Source organism: Eleginops maclovinus, chromosome 5 (assembly GCF_036324505.1).
Source record: "Eleginops maclovinus isolate JMC-PN-2008 ecotype Puerto Natales chromosome 5, JC_Emac_rtc_rv5, whole genome shotgun sequence".
Classification (NCBI taxonomy): domain Eukaryota; kingdom Metazoa; phylum Chordata; class Actinopteri; order Perciformes; family Eleginopidae; genus Eleginops; species Eleginops maclovinus.
Genome location: NC_086353.1, coordinates 28,649,251 through 28,673,863, shown reverse-complemented (window position 1 = coordinate 28,673,863; position 24,613 = coordinate 28,649,251). Strand labels below are relative to the sequence as shown.

The 24,613-nt window shown below is 42.2% G+C and overlaps 1 protein-coding gene and 1 long non-coding RNA gene across 3 annotated transcripts in view; one reads left to right on the top strand and one right to left on the bottom strand.

Moving 5' to 3' along the window:
* The window catches only part of LOC134864788 (glycine receptor subunit beta-like), a 151,915-nt gene that overhangs the window by 28,653 nt on the left and 98,649 nt on the right, over positions 1–24,613 (top strand). For both annotated transcript variants that reach the window (XM_063884031.1, XM_063884032.1), the window contains exon 2: positions 13,894–14,017. In XM_063884031.1, coding sequence (XP_063740101.1) covers positions 13,899–14,017 — 119 coding nt within the window. In that variant the 5' untranslated portion in view covers positions 13,894–13,898. The remainder of the gene's footprint in view (positions 1–13,893; positions 14,018–24,613) is intronic.
* Positions 8,856–9,724, bottom strand: LOC134864176 (uncharacterized). The gene is made up of 4 exons (XR_010165793.1): positions 9,640–9,724; positions 9,212–9,310; positions 9,025–9,099; positions 8,856–8,942 (listed from the first exon to the last, which is right to left on the bottom strand). It is a non-coding gene; the product is annotated as an uncharacterized LOC134864176 (long non-coding RNA).

Here is a 24,613-nt window from a genome sequence, read left to right as displayed (position 1 = left end):
TGTAAAATACTCAAATGACTAATCCCAACATTTGTTCGTCAACAAATGCCAAATAGAAACCAATGCATTTCTATTCTACACCCAGTTCCCAGAACAGACCCAAAAAATCAACCTAGTAACTTTTCAGGATTTTTAGGCCCATCTAACATCGCCTCTTCTGAGGGCTTTATCCAAATCCGCGGCTATTTTTTCCTTTTATTTCCTTTATCCTTATTCCTTTCTATATTTTTACCGTTGACCAATTGCCCTGGGCCCAGGGTTATTTACCTTACCTTCCAAATCTGACTATCTTTCAAAGTCAATTTTCACGCAGTGTCTACTTTACAAATGTCTTACCGTTAAGAAGCTGGGGGCCCGTCTTCGTTAATCTTGCACCGTTATGTAGCTCCCTTTTTCGTTACTAATTAGGCTTATTCTACCCTTTTGCTTTTAACTTCACATCCTTTATTTATACCTATATTCCTTCCTATTCCTGTTTCTCTACTTCTCTTACGTCCATACACTCCCCCCTATTGCGTCGTGCACTACGCAATAAATCCCCAATTTAGAACGGAGTCTCACTCCAACATCAACACAAACATGGCATATCCCTACACATCAGTTCGCCCGGTGCGAGCCAGAGCAACACCTCACATCCAACCCCACAAATGCTCACCGGACTGTGACGCCTTGGCAGGAGATGTGTTGTATAGTCGCCTGACGATTGCAAGACGGTCAAGTTCGTGACGCCAAGTCTGAAGTATATCTTACACCAGCTTGTATATAATAAGGTTTATTACAACAGCATAGTATCATACACCAACACGGGCGATGCGGGGTCCCAGAGCCAATTGTGGAAGTCCCCCCGAACTGTCTTTGTGCATGCCATTTATAGAAGAAAATATGTGTACATCCAAAGTGTGTGTGTGCTCACCTGAGGTAATCATTAACAATGTGTGCCACCCTAAGGGGACATAGGTCCATTCATAGGGGCCCCCTGACGCATGTCAGAAGTTTGTTTTTTCCCCATATTCCTCTTACCCAACCTTTGTCCTCAGAGAGTATCTACCTTTGTATATCACCCCAGATTTAATACACCACAGCAACACATTAAAAAAAAGGACAGTCTTTTGCAACATATTAAAAAAAAGGACTGTCTTTTGCAACATATTAAAAAAAAGGACTGTCTTTTGCAACATATTAAAAAAAAGGACTGTCTTTTGCAACATATTGAAAAAATGGTTGTAAATAAAAGGAAGTGGTTTGCTGCTGTTCCCAAGATAAACTACTGTGTTGAGTACTCTGTCTGGTAATTATTGTTTGGTACACCAGGCCCTGTAGTCGTTCCTAGTAATTCTGATCCTGCTGGTCCTAGTGAGTATTTATAATTATTCTTTAGCCTTATATCCCCTTCCTCTATTTGTTAGCCCTTTTGTGCAAAGGAGGGCTACATAAAACTTAGGCTGCAGACTTTTAAAGTTTTAAGACAGTTGTCTTCCAGCTTATTATATTTCTATGACTTGACTTGTGACTTGCTTGACCTAAGCTATGACTTGACTTGACTCGACTCTCACAAAAATGACTTGGGACTTGCTTGAGACTTGAAGGTTAAGACTTGAGACTTGCCTGAGACTTGCATATGTGTGACTTACTCCCATCTCTGCTCAGCACCACTCGTTGTCCTTTTGTAGTCTGTTATTGTTTTTAGTCCAGACCACATGTTTGTGGCGTTGGAGCCCTTGTAGTTAGACTCCACCTTGTCCCTGTATTGTCTTTTAGCACTGCTAATAGCTCTCCGGAGTGCATACCTGGAATTCCTGTACTCATCCAAATCACCGCCGCTGTGCACGATGGCCCGTGCTTTAAGTTTAGCTCGGACCTCGCCGTTTATCCAGGGCTTCTCATTTGGGAATGTCCGTACATTAATCCGCGGCACCACGTCATCGATGCATTTATTGATGTAGCAAATGACTGCGTCACTGTGTGTGTTTATAGCGTCCTCCTCAAACACACACCACTCCGTGATGCCAAAGCAGTTCCTCACAGGTCAGTCTCTCTTCAGTCTCTGTCGGTAAACGGGGAGCAGAAGAAAAGATATGTGGTCTGACTTGCCGAAGTGAGGGCGGGGGAGGGCTTTATATCCATGCCGGAAAGGAGTGTAAACATGGTCCAGTGTGTTTCCACCGCGCGTGGGGCAGCTGACTTGCTGATAGTATTCAGGCAGGACTTTCTTCATGTTGGCTCTCTTCAAATCCCCGGCCACAATAAATGCGGCCTCTGGCCGTGAAGTCTCTGTCCTTCCGATACTCCCATACAGCTCCTCCAGCGGTGTGTTGTTGTCAGCGTGCGGCGAAAAATACACTGCTGTTAAAACAACAGATAGGAACTCCCTGGGCAGAGGAAAAGGCCGGCATCCGATCATGGTGTGCTCTAGGCTGGGAGAACAGCCCGAAGAAATGATTTCCACATCTGAGCACTACTTGTTGTTAATCATGAAGCACATACCTCCTCCCTTGCTCTTCCCTGAGTTTATTGTCCGGTCCTGGCGATGAATGGAGAATCCGTGTGGAGCAATGGCGGCGTCCGGTATCGAGGGGTCGAGCCAAGTCTCCGTGAAAACCAAAACATTACAGGTTGTAGCTTACTATCCAGGGATTGGACATTTGCCAGAAGTAAACTCGGTAGAGGAGGCCTGTTTTCACGTTTCCTCAGCCTGACCAGGACCCCGGCCTGGGATCCTCGCCGTCTTTTCCTCCTGCGCTCCACAGGTAGAGCTCCAGCATGTAAACACAGAGGCTCTCCATTGTTTGCAGGTCGTGGTGGATTATTGCTGTCCACCAGCGACCTGATGTGTAAAAGTTGTTCTCTATCATATTTGATGATAGGGCTTGCTTGGGCGGTTTGCATGTCGCAAAAAAAGTTAAAAACAACCAACAAAGTAAAACAATAAAAACACTAAAATGTGCAGTTGGTGAGGAGCTCGAGACACGGCAGCCATCCTCGGCGCCATCTTAGAAGAATGTACATCACAAAACTATGCCCAATGGATGTTCAGTCGGTGATTGGAGATGCTACTCTCGTTCACTCAGCTTCAGTCATGCCTCCTGTGTGCTGCTGTTTACGTGGGTCCCCGTCTCCCAGTGGATCTGCATGTTTGTGTGTTTCTTAAAGGACTCTCTACATGTTGTTGTATTCCCTGCACTGCCTAACCATTTCAACTGCATAGTCATGATCAAAATAGAGACACCTAGTGTTTCCTAGTGCACCTTCATCCAAACCTCTCTCAGTACCAACTCTTTAGTTGTACATTGGATGTTGATTATTATTGGCCTCAGGGGGAGCTTCGGGGACAAGTTTTTTGCGCCAAGGACTGATGAACCTGCTTTATTTTCAGCAGCTGCAATTTGCTTCTGAGGTGTTCCTCTATAATTGTCTAGTTGCCAGCTCATAAGAGTCCTGTTGTGAACCTGGAAATGTTGAGTACACCAAAGTTTTGTATGTATAGTACGGGTACAATAAACTGTATATACTTGTGCATTTTTTCAGTAACTTTCAAATCAAATCAAATAAATTAAAATGTATTGTCACTTACAACAGCATAGTATCATACACCAACACGGGCAATACGAGGTTCCCAGAGAAAATTGTGGATGTCCCCCCAAACTCTCTGTGCATGAAATGTATAGGAGAAAATGTGTGTGCGTGTCCAATGTGTGTGTGTGACTAAAGGAGATGTTCTATAAGAATATGTACTCAAATAAGGTGATATACATTTGTACAACATGTGTTTCGTTTACCCCAATAAGGTGAAATATACTTTTGTCCTTTTCTTACTCATCCATGGAGGCCCTCTGACGTATTCCAGAGGTTTGTTATACAACCTCCTATGGCACCTCAGATGGGACTATCTACACAACCTTTTCTATGCGCTCTCAATGACCTCCGAGAGTGCCTAACTGTATATGAGCTGATTTTACTACCTGTATATCTGAACAGATTTAATACACCACACTTGATTTTAGAAAAACAAAATAAAGTGTAGCAGCAGCTTGAATTTCCATTATTCTTTGTTAACTGTTCCACATCCTGACTTAACAGCCTCAACCAATTTAAGAATACATCCCATAAGAGGGAAAGAAACAAAAACTGTCCCTCTCCCCCACTCTCTTTTGTTCAGTGAGATAATTGAACTCCAGCTTGTGCTGCCAAGATTTTAAATATGGGCTAAAATGGGGTGAGGGCCAGTGTGATACACATGTGAAGGTACTCATTGGTTAGCCTGGAACAATATTTAATTTGAATTATGTTAATTGTGGGAAAAAGCTGCCTTGCTTGTATGTTGAACGAAACATAGTGAGAAAAGGCCTCCATCTTCTGTTTACATCACGCATTTCTACTCTCTGCTCCTTCCGGTCTTGTCTTCTCTCATTGGTTGGCAGCGAAGTCCGGATACTATTGGCCCCTTGTCGTCACATAGGCATATCCCTGTCTTCTTCTATTGGCTGATGTCAACGCAGGGTTGTCCAGGGTATGTTCTGCTTCGCCCTTTTATGAAGTCACCATCGCCATATGTTGGCGTAGTCATGACGCTTACCCTTATGATATTCTATTATACAATTCTTCCGAGGTTTATTAGTTATTAAACATGTAATAGTATCATTGCAGCATCAATGAGTGAGAGTTAGAGGCGGTGTGTTTACTATGTAACTCCATGCATCATTCTCCCTCTACTCATATATACAATATACTATTAGCTGCATGCTAACTGAGGCTAAAAACAATAACATCCGGTACTACTGAAAGTACAAAAATCTGGTCTGTTGAGAAAGAGTGAATTCTATCCATTAATGTTCCATCACAATATATTGATTATTCTTTACAAAAGCAATCAGGGTGGACGTATAAATAAATTTCACTGGGAGAACTAGTCAACATTGGGAACTTGGGTTTTAATGTTCCACTCGGGCTGCATTTAAAATGAAATAGAGCAAATAAATGATATAGCATTTGAAAATGTGTGCATCTTAAAAGAGTTTAACTTTAGACAAATTAAATGAAGTGCAGCAGCAGCAGCAGCTTGAGTTTCCCTTTCTCTTTGTTAACTGTTTATATTATAGAACATATCAGTCCAAACACATCATAACAATGGAACAGTTTTAAGGTTTGTCTTTCTGTCCCTCATATATTCCACTCCCTCACTGACTGTCTTTAGTTCAGTGAGAGAACTGAGCTCTAGCCTGTCCGGCCAGGATTTTAAATCGGGGCTGAAATGGTGTCCGGACCATTCTCACACACATGTGAAGGTGCTCATTGGTGCTCCACTCACTGCCTTTTCTCTGTCTCCCGCTAACTCGTCTCTCCCCCACTCTTCTGTCTCCCGCTAACTCGTCTCTCCCCTTACTCTTCTCTCCGCGTTCTCTCTCTCTCTCCCGCTAACTCATCTCTCCCCTTACTCTTCTCTCCGCGTTCTCTCGCTCCCGCTAACTCGTCTCTCCCCTCACTCTTCTCTCCGTCTTCTCTATCTGTCTGCTGCTAACTGGTCTCTCCCTTCACTTTTCTCTCAGTCTTCTCTCTCTGTCTTCCGTTAACTTGTCTCTTCTTCTTGTGTTTATCTCCCTGTATCGCTCACTCGTCTCTTTCGCCCCCTGTTGGCGCCGGTTAAAATGGAATCGTCCCGTCAAAATGAAAATCCTTTATTAATGTATTGATTATAGGTCCGGCTCCGTATATGTAGTTCCTTTCACCACGCAGCCACAGGTCGGTTCTTTGAAACGGGCGTTTATTCTGGGCCTTAATACTTTAGCCTTCCTCTTCCGTTACGCCGTGAGAAGCACACACACACACGCACACACACACACACACACACACACACACACACACACACACACACACACACACACACACACACACACACACACACACACGGTTGGCCGCTTGTCATGAGAGGAAATTCTTAAAATGTCTTCTTCTGCTGATACCTTACAACGATACTGCAGCAGCTTTGATAACGACGTCTGCCCACGTTGTGCTTCACAATACACATAAACGGCAGTACCAACACACAACGAACAAACATTGGTTCCGAGGCACCAAACCAGAAACTCAGTCATGACCAGTGTTGGGCAAGTTACTCCCCATGTAATATAGCACATATTACTGTCTTTTTAAAGTAATAAGTTACATTATTACTGTCTCTGAAATGTAATCAGTTACACTACTTCTATATGACTTAGGAGTTACTTTCACCAAAATAACCACACAAGTATGGCTAGGCAATTTAAATGTTAAAAAAACAGTTTATTGCATCTGATTATACTTCCAGTGAAGGCGATATGGTATAGCATAGGCCCTTAAGGCTACTAACAACTTATAATAGGTGCAGTGAAGGCTCATGGCCAATCCAATATACCGTCAGAATCACAAAAGCAGACAAAGGATCAAAGTCTGGTAAATTATAATAGAGATACTGTAAATATGTGTATGTATAGGCCTTTATATATTAAACAGAATAGAGCTAGAGCTCACCATAATGAAACCTATAACATGAAATGACAAGGTGTGCAATATATTTTTCTTTTTGCTTCTATCCCTTTATTTAATTCAAGTTCTCAGCACAACAAGTTAGAATATTTTTAGTGGACTCAAGAGTGTTGTCAAAAATACCTTAAGTGCTCTTAGAGGATTAGGCCTCAAGGAATAGCCTTTGGCTCAGTAATTTTCAGTCCAACAAAATTAACATGTAGGCTTAACATTGCTTAAGATTGCTACTAAATTAAAAATAGGCCAAAAAGAGGAGCCCTGCTATTTGCCAAACACCTAGAACATAGGGTACCAAAGACACTTTTTTTATAGGGTGTATATAAGTGCTTGGGCCTATTAGGCCTCAAAGGAAATAGAGCTCAGTCATTCCAGTCCAACTTCACACAAAACACGTAAGCTCCACTATGTTTAACACACACATTGAAATATTGAAAATGTCAAAATAAACAGGCAACCCGTTACTGCCAAATATACAACTGAGGTAGAATTCAGCCAAACAAAGGTTTGCAGGTATGAAAGCCCTTACAGCCTTGACCTATAGCCTAGTTATGGTTCTATGGTGGTGGGCTGGCCTATTCCACTACCCACTTGACTGAAATATCTGTTGAAGCGCATCAGGAGAAGGCGTTGAAAGCGTCCATCACCAAGACGGTTGCGTTTTTGGGTGAGCACAAGATTTCCAAGACTGAAAAGTCTTTCTACTGGTGCACTGGATGGTGTTGGGGCATTACAGCGGAGTGCAATTTTTTGATTCTTGGAAACTGGTGCAGGCTTTCCATTGTAAGGGCAGAATTGAAATAACACATTACCTCTGTTTCCACAGACATGGGTACATCAGCTGTGGTAGTGGGTTGTAAGTCAAAGGCAAAGAAATCGTCCTCACAGCAGCAGGTTGAGGGACTTCGGGCATGAGGGCTACAGGCTTTTGTGTTGTTGCGACACTATGACATGACGAGGAACTTGATATGGTCTCTTTTGGCTGCTTCTTGGTTGCCTCTAATGTTGGTTGAAGGCTTCCATAAAAACAGGTGTCCTCACCCTGTAAGATGTCCACTGCAACTGTGAAAGGCTTCATAATGGAACAGAGAGAACTCCGGAGGCCGGAGAAATGGGCGGAGACAGGGGCGGAGGCAAGGGCGTAGACCATGGCGGGGGAACTCTGGAGGACGACCTGGAGGACAGTGGAATAGCTCCTGAGGTCGGTGAGACAGTTCCAGAGGACGGCCTGGAAGGTGGCGAGACAGCTCCAGAGGGCGGCCTGGAAGGTGGCGAGACAGCTCCGGAGGGCGGCCTGGAAGGCGACGAGACAGCTCCGGAGGGCAGCCTGGAGGACAGCGGAATAGCTCCGGAGGGCAGCGAGAAACTTCCGGAGGACGGCTTGGAAGGCGGCGAGACAGCTGCGGAGGACGGTCTGGAAGGCGACGAAACAGCTCCGGAGGAGACAGGAGCACCAGCCGGCGGGACCCCTGACGGGACATGAAGTGTTGTCGGTGGGACCCCGTTGGTAATGGCATCAGCGAGACCCCTGAAGAGGCAGGAGATTGCTTTGGCGGGAACCCGGGTGGTACTGGCGTCAGCGGGGCCCCCCGAAGAGGCAGGTGCAGGGGCCGCCAGCACCACCGACGGGACATGAACTAGAGTCGGCGGGTCCCCCGACTGGACAGGGACATGGGTTGGTGGGATCACCAACGGAACAGGTGTCGGAGGGACCACCGACTTGATGGGGTGAGGAGTTGGCGGAACCCCCGGCAGAACAGGTGACAGCGGGACCCCAAACGGAGCAGGTGTTGGCGGGACCCCCAACGGAACAATAGCAGGTGTTGGCGGGACCCCCATCGGAACAGCTGATGGCGGGACCCCCAAAGGAGCAGGAGTTGGCGAGACCCCCATCGGAATAGGTGACGGCAAGACCCCCGACGGAGTAGGAACAGGCGAGACTGGAGGCGACTGGACAGGCGAGACCGGAGGCGATTTTTTTTTTTAAACTATGAATAATTACTCAGTTATTACTATTATTATTATTGATAATAACAACAATAATAATAATAATATCAGGCTTCATTAACTTACTTTGTATTAGGTAAAAAGTACAACCAAATGTACAAAAAGTTACAAACTTGAATTAAACGTTCACAGGTTTTCACACATGGGGAATTTATCATCCTGTCCTGATTTAGATCAAGTGTCAATAATCAGCTTGAAAATCACACAAGTGTAGAGAAAAAGGTGGTCATTAGTGATAAAGAAGTTGTCAATCAAATAAGATCCAAAAGCAGGAAGATACATAGGTCATGGTTTTATTCATTGAACTATATCCCAGTAGGAGTACAGTGACAGCTTATTCGCACTCCTCTTCAGTGTTCTGGCAAGTACTGTCAAGTTTCCTGCAGTTGCATGCGTCTATACATTCCACGTGACTCTTTCTGAATAGAATAGAATAGAATAGAAAGATTAAAACCAGTACAGGTACAGGTACATTGGAACAAATGTTACAGTTATCCTTACAATTATTTTGTTCCTTGGTTACTTTTTTCCCCCTCAGTTATAGGTTCACAACTCTCAGGTTATGGATTGAACAATCTGTTAAAAAACAAACAGTCAGCAGTATAAAGTCTTGCAGGCTGATATTCTCTACCAGTCTATCATATTTGTACAATCTTGAGCAACATCAGCTAATCCCCTATACACATACCTGCAGTTGCAGCGTTGGCTGAGGCATCCCTTGGTACACCCACATGAAGTGAACTCCCTGCAGGCTTTAGTGTTCTGCCCTCATTTAAGAGTCCCCCTTCTTCAATTAGACAGACAGATGACTCCCATCACACACTGGTCAGATTTGGTAGATTTATTCAAATTGACAGCATGCAAATAGGTGTAAAACTAAAATGAAGAAAGAAATAAAATACACAATAGGCATAAAATATGTATATACTAAGATATCTAATACACATCCCCAAACATATGGCCTACAACTACCTTAGAAAGCTACTACAGTAACTAGCTGGATATATGAAATAGCATGTCAAAGATCAATAACACTTACTTCGTTGATATTACAAAAATATACAGAAATAAACACATCATATATTTATACTAACAATATCCATCAAAAATACTCACAAACGATGCTCCTATAAGTGATTTCAAAAGAGGATGGATTAAGATGTAGCTGCTGCTCAAACTACCATGCCAATACTGATCTGACTGAAACAAGGGATTCAAGGTCACTTCCTATAAGTGTCACATGACTACTACCATGAATTTCAATATAACTGCCCAACTGTTAAGCCCAACCCCAAAGCAAAGACTCTACCTAGTGGCAGTAGGAGGAAATAGCACACTAATTACTTATAAAATAAACCCAGTCCAGCACATTTAGGCATAGGTGGCAGAGACATTAGCCGTGGCACTAACTGACTTTTTTTGTGCATCCATCCCATTTCATCCACTGGAGAAAGATCAGGATGTGGCAGGTGAGCTTGGTTCCAGATTGTCGCTTGATATTGTGAACGCATGATATGAAACTTCACTGCATCTGAGGTTGGAGGCAGAGTCTGTTGTGGACCACCTTTGCAAAACAACTTCACTCTTGCTTTGTTGCATGTATCAACCTCGGGCACACCATACATCTTACTGATGAATTTCTCTGTTGAATTCACAATATCTTCTAAGAGAGGGCTCTTCCAAAGGCCAGTAAGATCGGTGTGATGTTGCTCGAACACCTGCCAGGCTATTTTCTTTCCGTGACCGCTGAAATGAGACACACTATCACAGCCAGTGATGGCATGGAAGGCAAGGAGTGTGTCCACTTGATCATCAGATAGTAACTTGCGAATGTCATGTACTGGAAAATACTTTGGATCCTTTGATGTCCCGGCTTTCATGTAGAGATGGGTACATTCGATTCTGTCATGATGTGCTAGAAGTAGAAGAAGCACGTCTGTGTCACACGCTGACATGACTAGTTTGTCCATAGGAGCCTGGATGCAGTGCAAAATCAGTCGTGTATCAGCCTCCTCATGGTCAGTAGTCAGAGAGGAGATTTCAAGTTCTGGATCTGATGACTTGACAGTGGTCGCTGCAGCAAACCCACCTGATACTACAACCACAGGATCATGTTCTGGGCAGTGTTCTATCAGATGGTTTGAGAGTAGTCGAGCGAGATCTGCTTTGTTCTCTTCCAGTGCCATGAAGCTCGACCAGTCTGCTGGAAATGGAACAGAGTCATTCACAATTTCTCTGCGTACTGGTCGGTGGCGCTGTTTACGTTTCTTTCTTGTCCCTGTTTTGATGGATTCGTCATGGTACCTGTCAAAGACCACATTAACCCTCTATTACTTCTCTCCCATCTTCAACACTGTGTCAGCAACATGTTGGCATAGTTGCAGAATGTTGTAATGTCAGGCGGCTTCCCAAGTGCCATTACAAGTGCTTGGCCATCAATAAGCAAGCAGCTGGGTTCCTGAAGGGACACATCTGCAGGGGTTTGGATATGATTTGTCAGTATATTTGCTAAAACAGATTTGTTGGTGGAATGTAGACAGCCGTTGGTTGCGGCCAGAGATGGCGGGATGGGCATGAGTTCATGCTGGAGAATATTTTCCAGGTCTACCTTGCAACCTGCTCTATAAGCTGTGATGAGCCTTTGTAGAATCTGCCTGTCCACTTTGATAATGTTTTGCTTGTTCTTGGAAAGTTGCACGACTTCATACAAAGAGGCAAATGTTTTGGCTTTGTTTTTTCGAATGGGTGACTTCAGATCCAAGTGCTGGTCACTATCTGGAGGTTCACACAGACATTTTTCCACAAACACTTTCATTTGTGCCTGTCCAAGGTGTTCTGCACCAAGCAGAAAATCTTGAATCTGGGGTGTGACCACATCAGCGACCACGAGAAAGGCTAAGCTTGGGGGGTGGGGTGGGGTTATATTGGGGATGGCAAAGATTCCATTACAGCACATTTGACACATTTTACCTCAAAACAAAATACAAAGTAATTAAAGGTAGCCTGATAATATTAATAATAATAACTGAGTAATTATTCATAGTTAAAACAACAATTTTTGCAATGTCAAGGCAGTTTCTTCACATTATATCTCAAATCTGAATATGGCATCAAATTGCCCATGTAGGAAAACTTACAAAAGCACAATTAATTCATGCTTGTACCTTCAAAAATATATAATTAAAAATAGATTTCAGCCTGGCGGTGGCGGCCATGTTGGATTTCTCAATTTTTAGGTATTTTGGGACATTTCTGAGCTTCATATACAGCAGATTTGGACTCAGCACCCCTTAATACCCCTAGAAATGTATATTATAAATATTCACAAAATGCCTTCAGCACTTTAAATAAGCACATGGTCAGAAATTCTGCCTAGACTATAAGGTGAACTGAGTAGACGTTGGTCTTTGTTTGGGCCTAGGTTCACACAGTATGTTTCCAGTGGCCTGTACAATGAAGCCAGTTCAACAGACCTTGAATATCTTGGATTTATCTGGTTTAACTAACCCTAACAAACGGGATCTCGCTAAGCGGTCCTACGACACTGGTTATCAACTCGGTCAATCCAGGGTTTTTCTGTCCGGCTGAGGGCGCGTTCACATGAAAGGGGCGGGGTAATTTGACCAATCACAACATGGAGAAGCATACTGACAGCGCAGCATCATACTTCATGAATGAAGAATAAACTATCATGTTAGACAAATATCTAAGATGATAGTTAGATATTTATTCTGCTTCGCTATTCAGAATTCTGGACTAACAGTTGTAGTTGTTACTTTAAAAATGTTTGCAGCTCCGCAGTTGGGTTTGCTGAATAGCATTTAATCACTGCTTTATATCCCTTATTTTCAGCGATATAATTTTGCTCTTAAATGCAATTATTTCTAAAGTCTTTTGTGAATTTTATTTTTACACTGTCTGCTATTGATAATGAAACAAATCAAATGGGTAAAACCATTCAGCAGTGTATAAAGTAATTAAAATTAATCTTAATCTTAACTGGCTGCAATCATAATTTAGCACGTGAATGAACAGATAATTGTAATGTTTTTTGAACAATCTTTAGAGTTTTTAAACTGTACATTAGTTGGCTCATTTAGCTTTTTAGTGACAGAACATTGACTTTTCACCAGCTTCTTTGGTGGTAAATTTGTCTCAGTAATATGTTTGTGAACAGAAATATAGTCCATGTGTAAATGTCAAAATTGTAAATGTAAAACACCTTCTACAAATGTATTAAAAAGATTTGACGAAACAAACGTCCAGACCCGGCGGCAGACATAGGCTACTGTACATTTGTGGGCGGAAAACAACCTTTGGAAAACAACCTATATTTCAATGCGTTTTAAGCACTCTGGCCCCTTGTTTGCATGTAAAAAATGCTCTGCTATCCTGTCAGTGTCTCTCAGGGCTCACCAGTACACCCTCACGCACAAATATTGACAATACTCTATATCTATGTTATTGACCTGTGTTTGTTTTGACAGGCTGTGAGAACTATCTCTCATTCACACACATTACATTACTTTGCTTCAAAACAGCTTACATTTTAATATATTCAGGCCTACTCGTTCTTCTTCATGGCTCATAATTTTCCTTCTTGCTGTTCAGCAGCAGATCTCTCCCTCCACTGTCTCCTCTTTCTGACGAGTAAAGTCAGTAAAGCCTGCCTCTTGTACTGCAGGATCTGCATTCTGTCTTTTTACACACAGTTTTGAGACAAACCTTCTGCTGGTAGGAACCAAAATATACTTGTGTCATTTGTTTATGATCGGTTGATAACAGTGACAGGAGAACCTGAGGCTCCTCCCTGGCTCAGTGAACCTCACTTGAACGGGGTCCCGCCCAGTTGCCACTCTGATCCTCCAGCCTAAAAGTCCAGGGCTTCGTCTCATTTTAACGATTTATCATAGCGGTCCTTTAGAGCGATGTGTACTGCAAGCCACTAACGAAATTCTTTAGGGGTTGCTACTTTACATTAGTAGGTTAGGTACGATAGCTTAAAATAAGATGATGATAATAATAATAATAATAAAACATTTTTTTATTTATATAGCGCTTTTTAATAACATAAGCATAGAAGTGTTTTGTGACTTTAACCACCTGAACAAAAACATAAATAAAGAATGAGTTAACGGTCCTTGCAGGTAGCCTAGATGCTGCCACCCAAATAAAAAATAAATGAATACAATTTGGATTTCTACATTTTGTACATTGAAGAAAAAAAACAATATTGACTGTCTTATATTTTAATAGTAAAATTAAACAAATTCACGTCAAGCCATATTGTTATAGAGATATTTATAAATCAGTTTTTTATTTGTTTGTTATGTGTTCATGTGTTAAGGCTATCCTTTAACTCTGTTGTAGGTATCATGGCTGCTGGATGGAAGCCGGTGATATTGCTGCTTTTGCTGTTGTTCTTTTGTCAACTGACTAAAAGCAAAGACGGAAAATCGAAGGGAAAGAAAGGCAAGCAAGTGGTCTGTCCATCGTAAGTAATTATAGCATATCTCAATATGTTGCCAAAACCTTTAACATTTCCCCACCATGTCACATTATGCAGAAATGTATTCATACACATATACAAGTACATTGCATTTCCAAAAATTAAAAAAAGGTCTGCAATCATCTTAGTGTTATTAAATATCCTGCAAAACGTTCTAAATATCAAGCAAAAATAAGGATTTAAGAAAAAAAATTAAGTCAAGCAAAAGAAATGTCACCTCAAAAGTAAAACTATAACCTTTTGCTTTTTTATAACATACAGTGGAGGAAATAAGTATTTGATCCCCTGTCAATTTAGTTAGTTTACCCACTTACAAAGAAATGAACAGTCTGTCATTTTTATGGTTTATTTTAACAGTGAGAGATAGAATATCAAAAAAAAAAATGCCGAAATTTAAATTAAATATATAAGATATAAATTGATTTGCGTTTAATTGGGGTAAATAAGTATTTGATCCCCTTGCAACCGAAAGGAATTCTGATTCCACGGAGCGGTTAAATAAGTCCTCAAGCTTTAACAAAGTACTCCTGATGTCAACTTGTTACCTGGATAAAAGACACCTGTCCACAGTCAATAAATCAGATAACAGCCACTCCACAATGGGAAGACCAAAGACAGGTCTGTGATCATGGTCGAACTAATGTTCCACCTTGTAGACCATCACAAGGCTGAAATAGAGTAGAATAGAATAGAATGGAAGTTATTTATTGATCCCAATTTGTTTTGTTTTTTTGTTTTGTTGCAGCATCATTAAAACAAAGCAAAGTAATTACAATAAAATAAAAAGCATATGAAAAGAAAGTACAAAATATACATTAGGGACAAAACGTTTACAGAAAATATAAACAAAAACAAAATATGAAGCAGGATATTACATGTACAATAAGTGTGAATGCTGTGGGGCATTTAAAAGGTCTGGAATATAAAATAAAATAAAATAAATAAATAAATGTAGAATGTAAAGTATGGTATGGTTTAAGTCCAGTGAAGCTATGGAGCAGAGAGTTATCTGTCAGCAAGAGGTGAATTGTTGTACAGAGTTATTGCAGTACGCAGGAATGTTCTCCTGTATCTGTTCTTGTGACAACGGAGCTGGAGCAGTCTGTTGGAGAAGGAGCTCCGCTGACTGTCCAGTAGCAGGCGGAGAGGGTGGATGGGGTTATCCATGATGCATAACAGTTTGTTAAGTGTCCTCCTCTCCACCACAGCCTCAAAAATTGTCCAATTTGATCAGCCCTGATGCTGCCCCCCCAGCAGATGGCAGCAAAGAAGAGTGCACTGGCAACCACAACTGGTAGAAGATCTCCAACATCTTGTTGCACACATTGAAGGATCTCAGCTTCCTCAGGAAATAGAGTCGGCTTATCCCCTTCTTGTACACAGCGTCAGTGTTGGCCCTCCAGTTCAGTCCATTGTCAAGGTGCACTCCCAGGTACTTGTAATCCTCCACCACAGCCACATCCTCTCCCAGGATGCACAGGGGCTGTGGAGACGTCCTTTTCCTGCTGAAGTCAATGACCATCTCTCTGGGCTTGGCCACATTCAGAAGCAGATGGTTTCTTCCAGTCCACTCCACAAAATCCTCCACCAGCGCTCTGTACTCCTCCTCCCGTCCATCCCTTATACACCCTACCACTGCAGAGTCATCCGAAAATGTCTGCAGGTGGCATGACTCTGAGTTGTATTGAAAGTCAGTGGTGTATAAGGTGAACAGCAAGGGAGACAGCACAGTCCCCTGTGGGGTTCCTGTACTACCAACCACCACATCAGACAGGACACTGCCCAGCCGGACATACTGTGGCCTGTCAGTGAGGTAGTTGGCAATCCAGGAAATGGTGATTCTACTACTACCCTCATAGCCTGCAGCTTGTCACTCAGTAGCCGTGGCTTGATCAAGTTGAATGCACTGGAGAAATCAAATAAGGTGATTCTACAAGCCACCAACAAGCATCTTGGTGAGAAAGACACAACTGGTTTGATTATAAGAAAATGGAAGAAGCACAAAATGACCATCAATCGCCCTCGGTCTGGGGCTCCACCATCAATGATCATGAGAAAGGTGAGGGATCAGCCAATAACTACACAGAAGGGACTTGTTAATGATCTGAAGGCAGCTGGGACCACAGTCAACAAGAAAACTATTGGTAACACACTGCACCATAATGGATTACAACCCTGCAGCACCCGCAAGGGTCACCTGCTCAAGAAGGCACATGTACAGGTTGTCTGAAGTCTGCCAATGAACCTCTGAATGATTCAGAGAAGGCTTATGAGAAGGACATGTGGTCAGATGAGACAAGAATCCAGATCTTTGGCATCAATTTGACATGTCGTGTTTGGAGGAAGAGAAATGCTGCCTTTGACCCCAAGAACAACATCCCCAGCATCAAGCATGGAGGTGGAAACATTATGCTTTGGGGGTGTTTCTCTGCTATGGGGACAGGCCATTCACCGCATCGAGGGGAGGATGGAGGAGGCCATGTACCATCAAATATTGGCTGATAACCTCCTTCCCTCAGCCAGGACACCGCAAATGGGACATGGATAGGTCTTCCAGCACGATGATGACCCAAAACATACGGCCAAGGCAACTAAGGAGTGGCTAAAGAAGAAGCCCATTAAGGTGATGGAGGGGCCTTGCCAGTTTCCTGACCTTCAACCCATAGAAAATCTTTGGAGGGAGCTGAAGCTTCCAGTTGCCAAGCATCAGCCTCCAAACCTCAAAGATTTTGAGAGAATCTGCAGAGAGGAGAGGACCAAAATCCCTCCTGAGATGTGTGCAAACCTGGTGACCAACTACAAGAAACATCTGACTTCTGTGCTGTCCAACAAGGCTTTCTCCACCAAGAACTAAGCTTGTTTTGCAAGATGTTCAAATACTTATTTCCCCCAATTAAATGCATGTTGATTTATATCTTTTTTTATGTACATTCCTGGATTTTTCTTTTTTTGATATTCTGTCTCTCACTGTTAAAATAAACCTACTATAAACATTACAGACTTTTCATGTCTTTGTAAGTGGGTAAACTAACTAAATTGGCAGGGGATCAAATACTTATTTTCTTCACTGTATCTGTATTTTGTTTGCAGTTTGTTTTACTTCTTTCTCAATGATCAGACTTTTACTTTTTTGCAGCTTTCTCTCTTGCGCTCTGTCCTTTATAGTATTTCGATTCTGACACAGCTCTCTCGGGTGGGCAGGACTTTTAAGGGTGCGTCCCCATTGGCTACTCAGTTTTTGAATGACGGGAAAGTGTCTTGTTGTTGTGCTGTTTGTTCAATTAATACTCCAGACTATGACGTGCTATATTCAACATAAATGAATACATCGAAGACATATACATTCATGTCTGGTAGGAACTTCACTCTACGGTCTGGCTGTGCAGGCATACTGTTCATACGTCACATCACGTGGGCCAATCATAAACAAGCATGGATACACAATGTTATCCACATATTCTGTCAGAATATTACAGAGAGTACTCCACAGATTATAAGACCCCCAGAGGAACTGCCGGCATTGCAAATATTATGACACTGAAAATATATTTAAGTAATGATAATTTATGTTGTTTGTCCTGTACTTTACTTTCTGTTTTTTTGTTGTGTTAAGTGAGAAGTAAAGCAAAGTTGTGTTATGAAAGTTAGCTTTTGCTAACTTAAGATCCACAACATTGCAAGCTAAGGAGCCTAACAGCAGGGACACTTAGGCTTCTTAGCTAGCAGTGCATGAGCGGTCAGACACCGGCAGAGACATTGAAAAGACTTGTGTGCAATGACTGTACCAACATGTTTTCATGATTCTGTTTGGATATATGCAAGTATATGACATGATAGCTTCTTTTAAGAGCACGCTAATTTGCTATGAAAATCAATCGAGGCTGAGTTAGGCGATACCTAATTAAGCTGTCACCCTGGCTCTTCATCTCTTTGTAAGAAAACATATCATATATGACTGCCCATGAGCTGCAATTTTTCTTTTACTCTGAATTTTTATTTTACATAAAATGTTGAGCTTTTTTTCTTCAGTGCATTGCAAAATACTACACATAGGCTACTAGTATTTACATGTTATCATATTTTAGCTCTTTTCCTATTCATTTAGAACAGGGCTGTCCAAACGTTTTTCCCAGAGGGCCACATACAGAAAAATATACGGAGAGCTGGGCCACTTATAGATGTGAATATTGTCTTCAAAGTTAAGTTATAAGTTAGCAAAGCAAATCAAATGTAGGTGAATAATGCGCAATACTTGAAAATGCTTTAAGGAAAACAAAGCTTACACCCCATCTGTCTTTACGGTTTAATTTATTTTGTTGGCAGCTCATTCCTTAAAACAGAAGCCTCAGATTGCTTATAATAGTAAATATGAAGGTTCAATTTCAAGCTAGTTATAGAAATAAGTTATTGGGTTTTAAAAAAAAACTAAGATTTATTAGAAAATGTTTTACATTCTAAATGACTGCATTTATTTGAAAAGTGGGCACATTAATATATTTGAACATATACATTTGAGAAGTACAATACAAGACAAGCAAAAGGTTAATTTGTGGACCATATTGCATTATACTTTTAGAAGTTGCAGATTCACAATGGCCTGTGGGCCGCATTTGGTCCCCGGCCGTAGTTTGGACACCCCTGTTTTAGAATTTGCAGAGGGCCAATTGAAAATGGCCTGCGGGCCGCATTTGGCCCCCAGGCCGTAGTTTGGACACCCCTGATTTAGAAGATGGGACTTTATTTATTCCTGAAGGGAAAATCAATTTTTCCACTCTTGCTCAAGGGCACCTCGGCAGTGGTCCAGGAGGTTAACTGGCTCCTCTCCACTACCAGTACCACACTCCATTTTTCTTGGGTCTTACCATGTTCTCAGGCTAGGAATAGTATGTTGAGTTTTTATGGTAAGTGTAAATCATTTTCTTAGGGGGAATAGAATGAGGCAACACAGTTTTTATCCATTGTGTATCAAATGCTTCAGCTCTTTATGCCAACATAGTTATCTGTGAGCATGTTCCTCATTTTCTTGGTATGCAACATAGCAACCTGTTTAAAAAAGTAACACAATCTGCCATTTTAATATTGTAGAATGTATTCATTGCAGTATGCAGTCTTCAAGTGTTTGTCCTAAACATGAATTAACATTGCCATTTATGCTTTCAACACATTGATGTGTTTCTTGATCCATAAAATAGATCAATAGATACAGAATTTTTTGATTAGAAATTGGGAAATTATTTTGTTACAGCAGCAGTGTGTTCAGATATAAACATATTTAAAAGGTGGGATGAAGTATAAAGAACACAACACAATCCACAAAATAGGTCAGCAGAAGTCCCCAGGAGTTTGCAGCATGAGTTGCACTGTACAATCTGTGGAGTAGCCAATGGGGACGCACCACTGAATGTCTGTCCCACCTGCTGGTTTTGTGTCAGAATCGAAAACAAAAAATGACAAAGTGCAAACGAGAGAGCTGCAAGCGTAACCACAAAGCCCGCAGCGAGAGAAAAAGTCTGATCATTGAGAAAGAAGCAACGAGAACTGACAAACAAAAATATGAAGAAAAAAGAAAAAGACCAATAGTTTAAATGATTACACAACTTTTTTCCGCAAGTGATAGAGTATTTTTTCTCATAAACTCTTATTTTATGATTGATATTTGAGAAAGTTTTGTTTGATCTTTTATGAGTCAAAGGTGATTCCATAGACAAGGTAAAGACATTTTAAATCATAGGTAAAAAAGGGGTTTTATTTCCAATATCTTTGCTTTTCATTGATTTTTACTAATAAATGTGTCAATGTTAACGGGTTGTGGGTGCTTGCGATTGATCCGGAATATGCCAGGGGTCTTTGTATTCCTTTAAAGACAGATTAAATTCATGTCGTTTATGACCTTTACGGCTAGTCTTCTCACACAACCTTTCTTCAAAACCATTATTTAGTTTGATATCTTTCTCATCTTTTCTCGGCACACATTGAGAGGTGCATATGACTTTAACTGGAATGTAGTGTGGAATGAAACAGGACCATTCGCAGGAGTGGCTAACATGTACTATTTTGTTTTGTAACAAATGTTGGGCTGCCACAGACAGTCCGCATGGATTTGGTGCTATTTATGTTCTTATTTTTCAGTGAAATGGATGGTAAATGTAATTTATTTATACCTTGCTTATTCAGTCTTGGTGCTTTTATGACACAAGTAAGCATTTACCTATTCGGACACCAGTGACTGTGCCATCTGGAGCAATTTGGGGCTCAGAATCTTGTCCAAGGACACTTTGACGTGTTAAACGCAGCGTCCAGGAATCAAACCACTAAACTTTTACTTCCTTGTCCACAACCTCCACAAAGGTCAAGGCCAATGCTGGACAAAAAGTTGGAACACTAATTGATTTGGCATCAGGCACCAACTATATATCTCACAAAGCTCAAAGAGACTAAACCTAGGGAGTGAAAAAATCACATTTGTCATCCATGGAAATGGAAGGATGAAGGTTTTTGGTGGAAATCAGAAGATACCTTCTAAATATCAAAGTAAACACTCGCAAGGGCACCCTCAAATCACAGCAATTGGTTTGTTAGGTTCTAGACAGCATAGCAGATGTCCGGAGAACTGTGACCCCAAAACAAATGCAACAACTCTTTCCAGACATACCACTCAATGAACTGAAAAGACCTAAAGGGATAAGTCTGCTGATAAGCCACAGAAAAGGTCAACTAGCTCCTCAAAGAGTCAGAGTTGTTGGAGACCTATTCCTGTGGGAAGGACCACTGGGGTAGACGGTTGGAGGAACTCACCGTGTTACCGTGTCAGTCCACATGTCAAAGACATTTAGCAAGGTCAGCTGCTGTACGATACAATGAGGTCATTGGAAGGGAGTCACCACCAAATGAACAGATCAGCGGCAGGTTCTGGGAGTCAAGGTCATCAACCAGCAACCAACCGAGACTTCCTAGATTGGTGGAAATGGGACAACATTGGTGTAGCTTGTGAGCCAAAATGTGGAGGTTGTCACTGTGGTAACTGCCAGCCTGGAGGGAAAGAAATGTCTCTTGCTGAGGAAAGACAACTAGAGGTCGTGAAGGATGGCCTTTCTTGTGTGACATGTGACCATCATAGCAAAGAACCTCATTGGCATGCCAAATTTCCATGATTCGAGGATCCTGTTTCATTGCCAAACATAATAAGACGAAGAGCCAATAATTTTACTGTGTTGCAACTTCAAAGATCCAAAACATGCTGGGTGTGTGTCCGCCCACTTCTCTCTTTTGCTTTCAGCCTTTCTGTGTGCTCCCTCACTCTCTTCCTCTATGTGACCCTCTCTATCTCTCCGACATGTACAAAAGTACAAAAATGTACAATAATTGACACACATACACACACATTCAAAGACACACCCTCCCATAGACACACACACTGTCACAAAGACAGACACACATGCCTCTGCTCAGCCAGATTTCTTGTAAATGTCACACACTATGATATTGACAGAAAGGCACTCAAACCTCTCCTACCAGTATTAAGCGTAATTAAAACTATATCTAACACGCATGCGCACGCTGCAACCAGCAGGAGAAAGTTTGGAGTCCTCTGTTTGTTCTGTTTTGTGTTAGTTTTAAATGTTTTTAATGCGCCATTGATTCGATAAAATGTCTGTATTATTGAATGCTCCCTGCGCCGCTAGTCAAAATGGACCTTATTTACTCTGTGGATCGTATTCCTTCAACTGTTTGCATGTGATGTAAATGGTGCTGTCAACCGCGTGAGGACATAGTACACCGGAGATGTGCGGCTGCAACTGAACATGGCAAGTTTGCCTCGCGTGACAGATACCACGTAACAAGAACTGGACTTTATTCAGAAAAATTCTAATGGAACCAGTGGTGCAACGGGGCATCAGAGGAGGAAGCGGGGTAAACTCGATGGCGCCTAAGGAAGCAGCGGCTCCCTCGGATTCTTCTGCCCTCGATGATCATGGGGAACATTCAACCTGAGAAACAAAGTGGACGACCTTGAGGGTAATGCTCGTTTCCAGGAGAATTTCAGGGACTGCTGGGTTTTTTCCTTCACTGAGACATGGCTCACTGACTGTAACCAGGACAACAACCTGTTCATTGCCAGTTTTCAAGCTCCTTGTCGTCCGGACCGAAAGGCGGAAGTGACAGGGAAAACTCAACTGGGTGGAGTATGTTTGTACGTGAACAAACAATACTGTAGCTCTGTGACTGTCAGAGAACTGATTTGCACCCCAGATGTTGAACTTTTATCTGTACATTCATCCCTGGGCAATTGGCAGCTCTGCCAATTGACAACTGACAACTATCTGTGACTTGGTGCAAAAACTGCAGTCAATCTCACCTGATGCCATATTTATACTTGGTGATTTTAACCATGTAACCCTTAAAAATACACTTACTAACTTTTATCAATATGTCTCCTGTCCAACCAGGCGGGATAAAACATTAGACCTGTGTTATGGGTCAGTAAAGGAAGCCTATAAGTCAGTCCCATTACCCCCACTGGGCTCTGCTGATCATAACAGCGTGCATCTACTGCCCATATACAAAACAGTTTTGAAGCGAGAGAAAACACTGACAAAGGACATAAGTGTCTGGACAGAAGAACCTGTAGCCTGTTTGCAAGCATATAATGACTGCACTGACTGGGATATGTCTAAAGAGTCCTGTGGTGCCGACTTGAATCAACGTGTTGATGTAACATGCTCATATACAGCCTTTTGTAAAGACATGATTATTCCGTGTAAGCAAGTCAAAATATACCATAATAACAAACCATGGGTGACCAAGGAGGTTAAGTCCAGCATTGAGAAAAAAGAGACGTTTTTAAACAGGGAAGTGCCTCGGATCTGCATAATGCTAATAAGGAAGTTAAAATAGAAAATTTGAAAGTTAAACAGAATTATAAATCTGAACTTCAAAACAAAATGATAGTAAACAACCTTGGTTCCGTCTGGTGTAGCATGAAAACCATAACAGGCCTCCGGGAAACAAAGTAAAGCTGCCATGTGACTCTGGATTGCTTTAATTCAGATGTTGAGTTTGCAAATGCCCTAAATCATTTTTTTCTCGTTTTGATACGAGGTATCAGGTACCAGGTTCTTCATCAGGAGAGCTACGTCGATGACATACTCACTTCCCACAACAATAGTGAGCAGCTGGATACCATAATGGAAAATATGCAGCAGATCCTAAAGGCAGGAGGGTTTGAGCTCAAGCCATGGGTGTTCTCTGGTCAAAGTGGAAGAAAAAAATGCGACAACAGGTTGGAATCTGTCCAGAAGAATACCATAATTCTACAAGGCCAAATGTGTGAGCAGAACAATAAAGCACTTGGCTTGGGTTACATGGTGGAAGAGGCAAACTCAATGTCATGATTGGGATAAATTCAGGAGAAAAAAGATTCAACTTGGTCAAGACCTCCTACAGGAGTAAATCAGAGCCCAGACACCAAACCCTCTTACAAGAAGAGAACCGCTGAGCCAAGTGTCTGGAACGTATGACCCAGTTGGGCTGGTAATTCCTGCTAAGCAGAAATTTGTCATTCTGGTGCAGAGGGCATTCCAGGAGGCAAGAGACGAAAGTTGTGCAGAAAAAGGCACATGGGACATGGCATTCTCAGCTGGGCTCAGGGACGATGTAATTAAGCTCTTGGAAGAGGACGCCCAACTTTGTAAGATCAAGTTCAGCATGCTTCACAGAGCTACCCTGGGGAATCACATTCTCTGATGAAAGCAAGCATTTTTACAGAGCAGGACTGTATCTTAGGTTGAAGCAAAATGGGCCACAGTTTCTGAGCATTCTAGTGAACTATCCATCCATTCATCCATCCATCCATCCATCTTCTCCCACTTATACGTCAGGGTCGCGGAGGTAACAGCTCCAGCAGAGAGCCTCAAACTTTCCTTTCCCTGGCCACATCAACCAGCTCTGAGTTCTGGGAACCCGGTCATACGCCTTCTACAAATCTACAAAGCACATGTAGACCGGATGAGCGTACTCCTAGGCCCCCTCCAGGATCCTTGCGAGAGTAAACAGCTGGTTCATCGTTCCATGACGAGGACGAAATCCGAATTATTCCTCCTCAATCTGAGGTTCCACAATCGGCCAAAACCCTCCTTTCCAGCACCTTAGAGTTAAATTTCCCGGGGAGGCTGAGTGATGTGATGCCTCTGTAATTAGCACACACCCTCAGTCGGACGGCTTCCCTGACCACCAGTGTCCACCAGGAGGTTCAAGGGTTACCACCCCTTGAGGCACCTAAGACCTTGAGACCACAGCTCCCCTCCGCAGCTTCGGCAATAGAGGCTTTGAACACCGCCCACTCTGGTTCAATGTCCCCAGCCTCCACAGGGATGCCTGAAAAGCCCCGCCGGAGGTGGCGAGTTGAAGGCCTCCTGGACTTGGGATTCCTCCAGACGTTCCCAGTTCACCTGGACTTAGAGCTGTCACTTTACGTTCGAGAATCGATTGTACAGTCGATTGGATCGACCAACACACATTTCGAAAACGAAAAGAGTGAGTTGATTTTTATCAAATAACTTTTTTTAATTTAAGTACATTCCC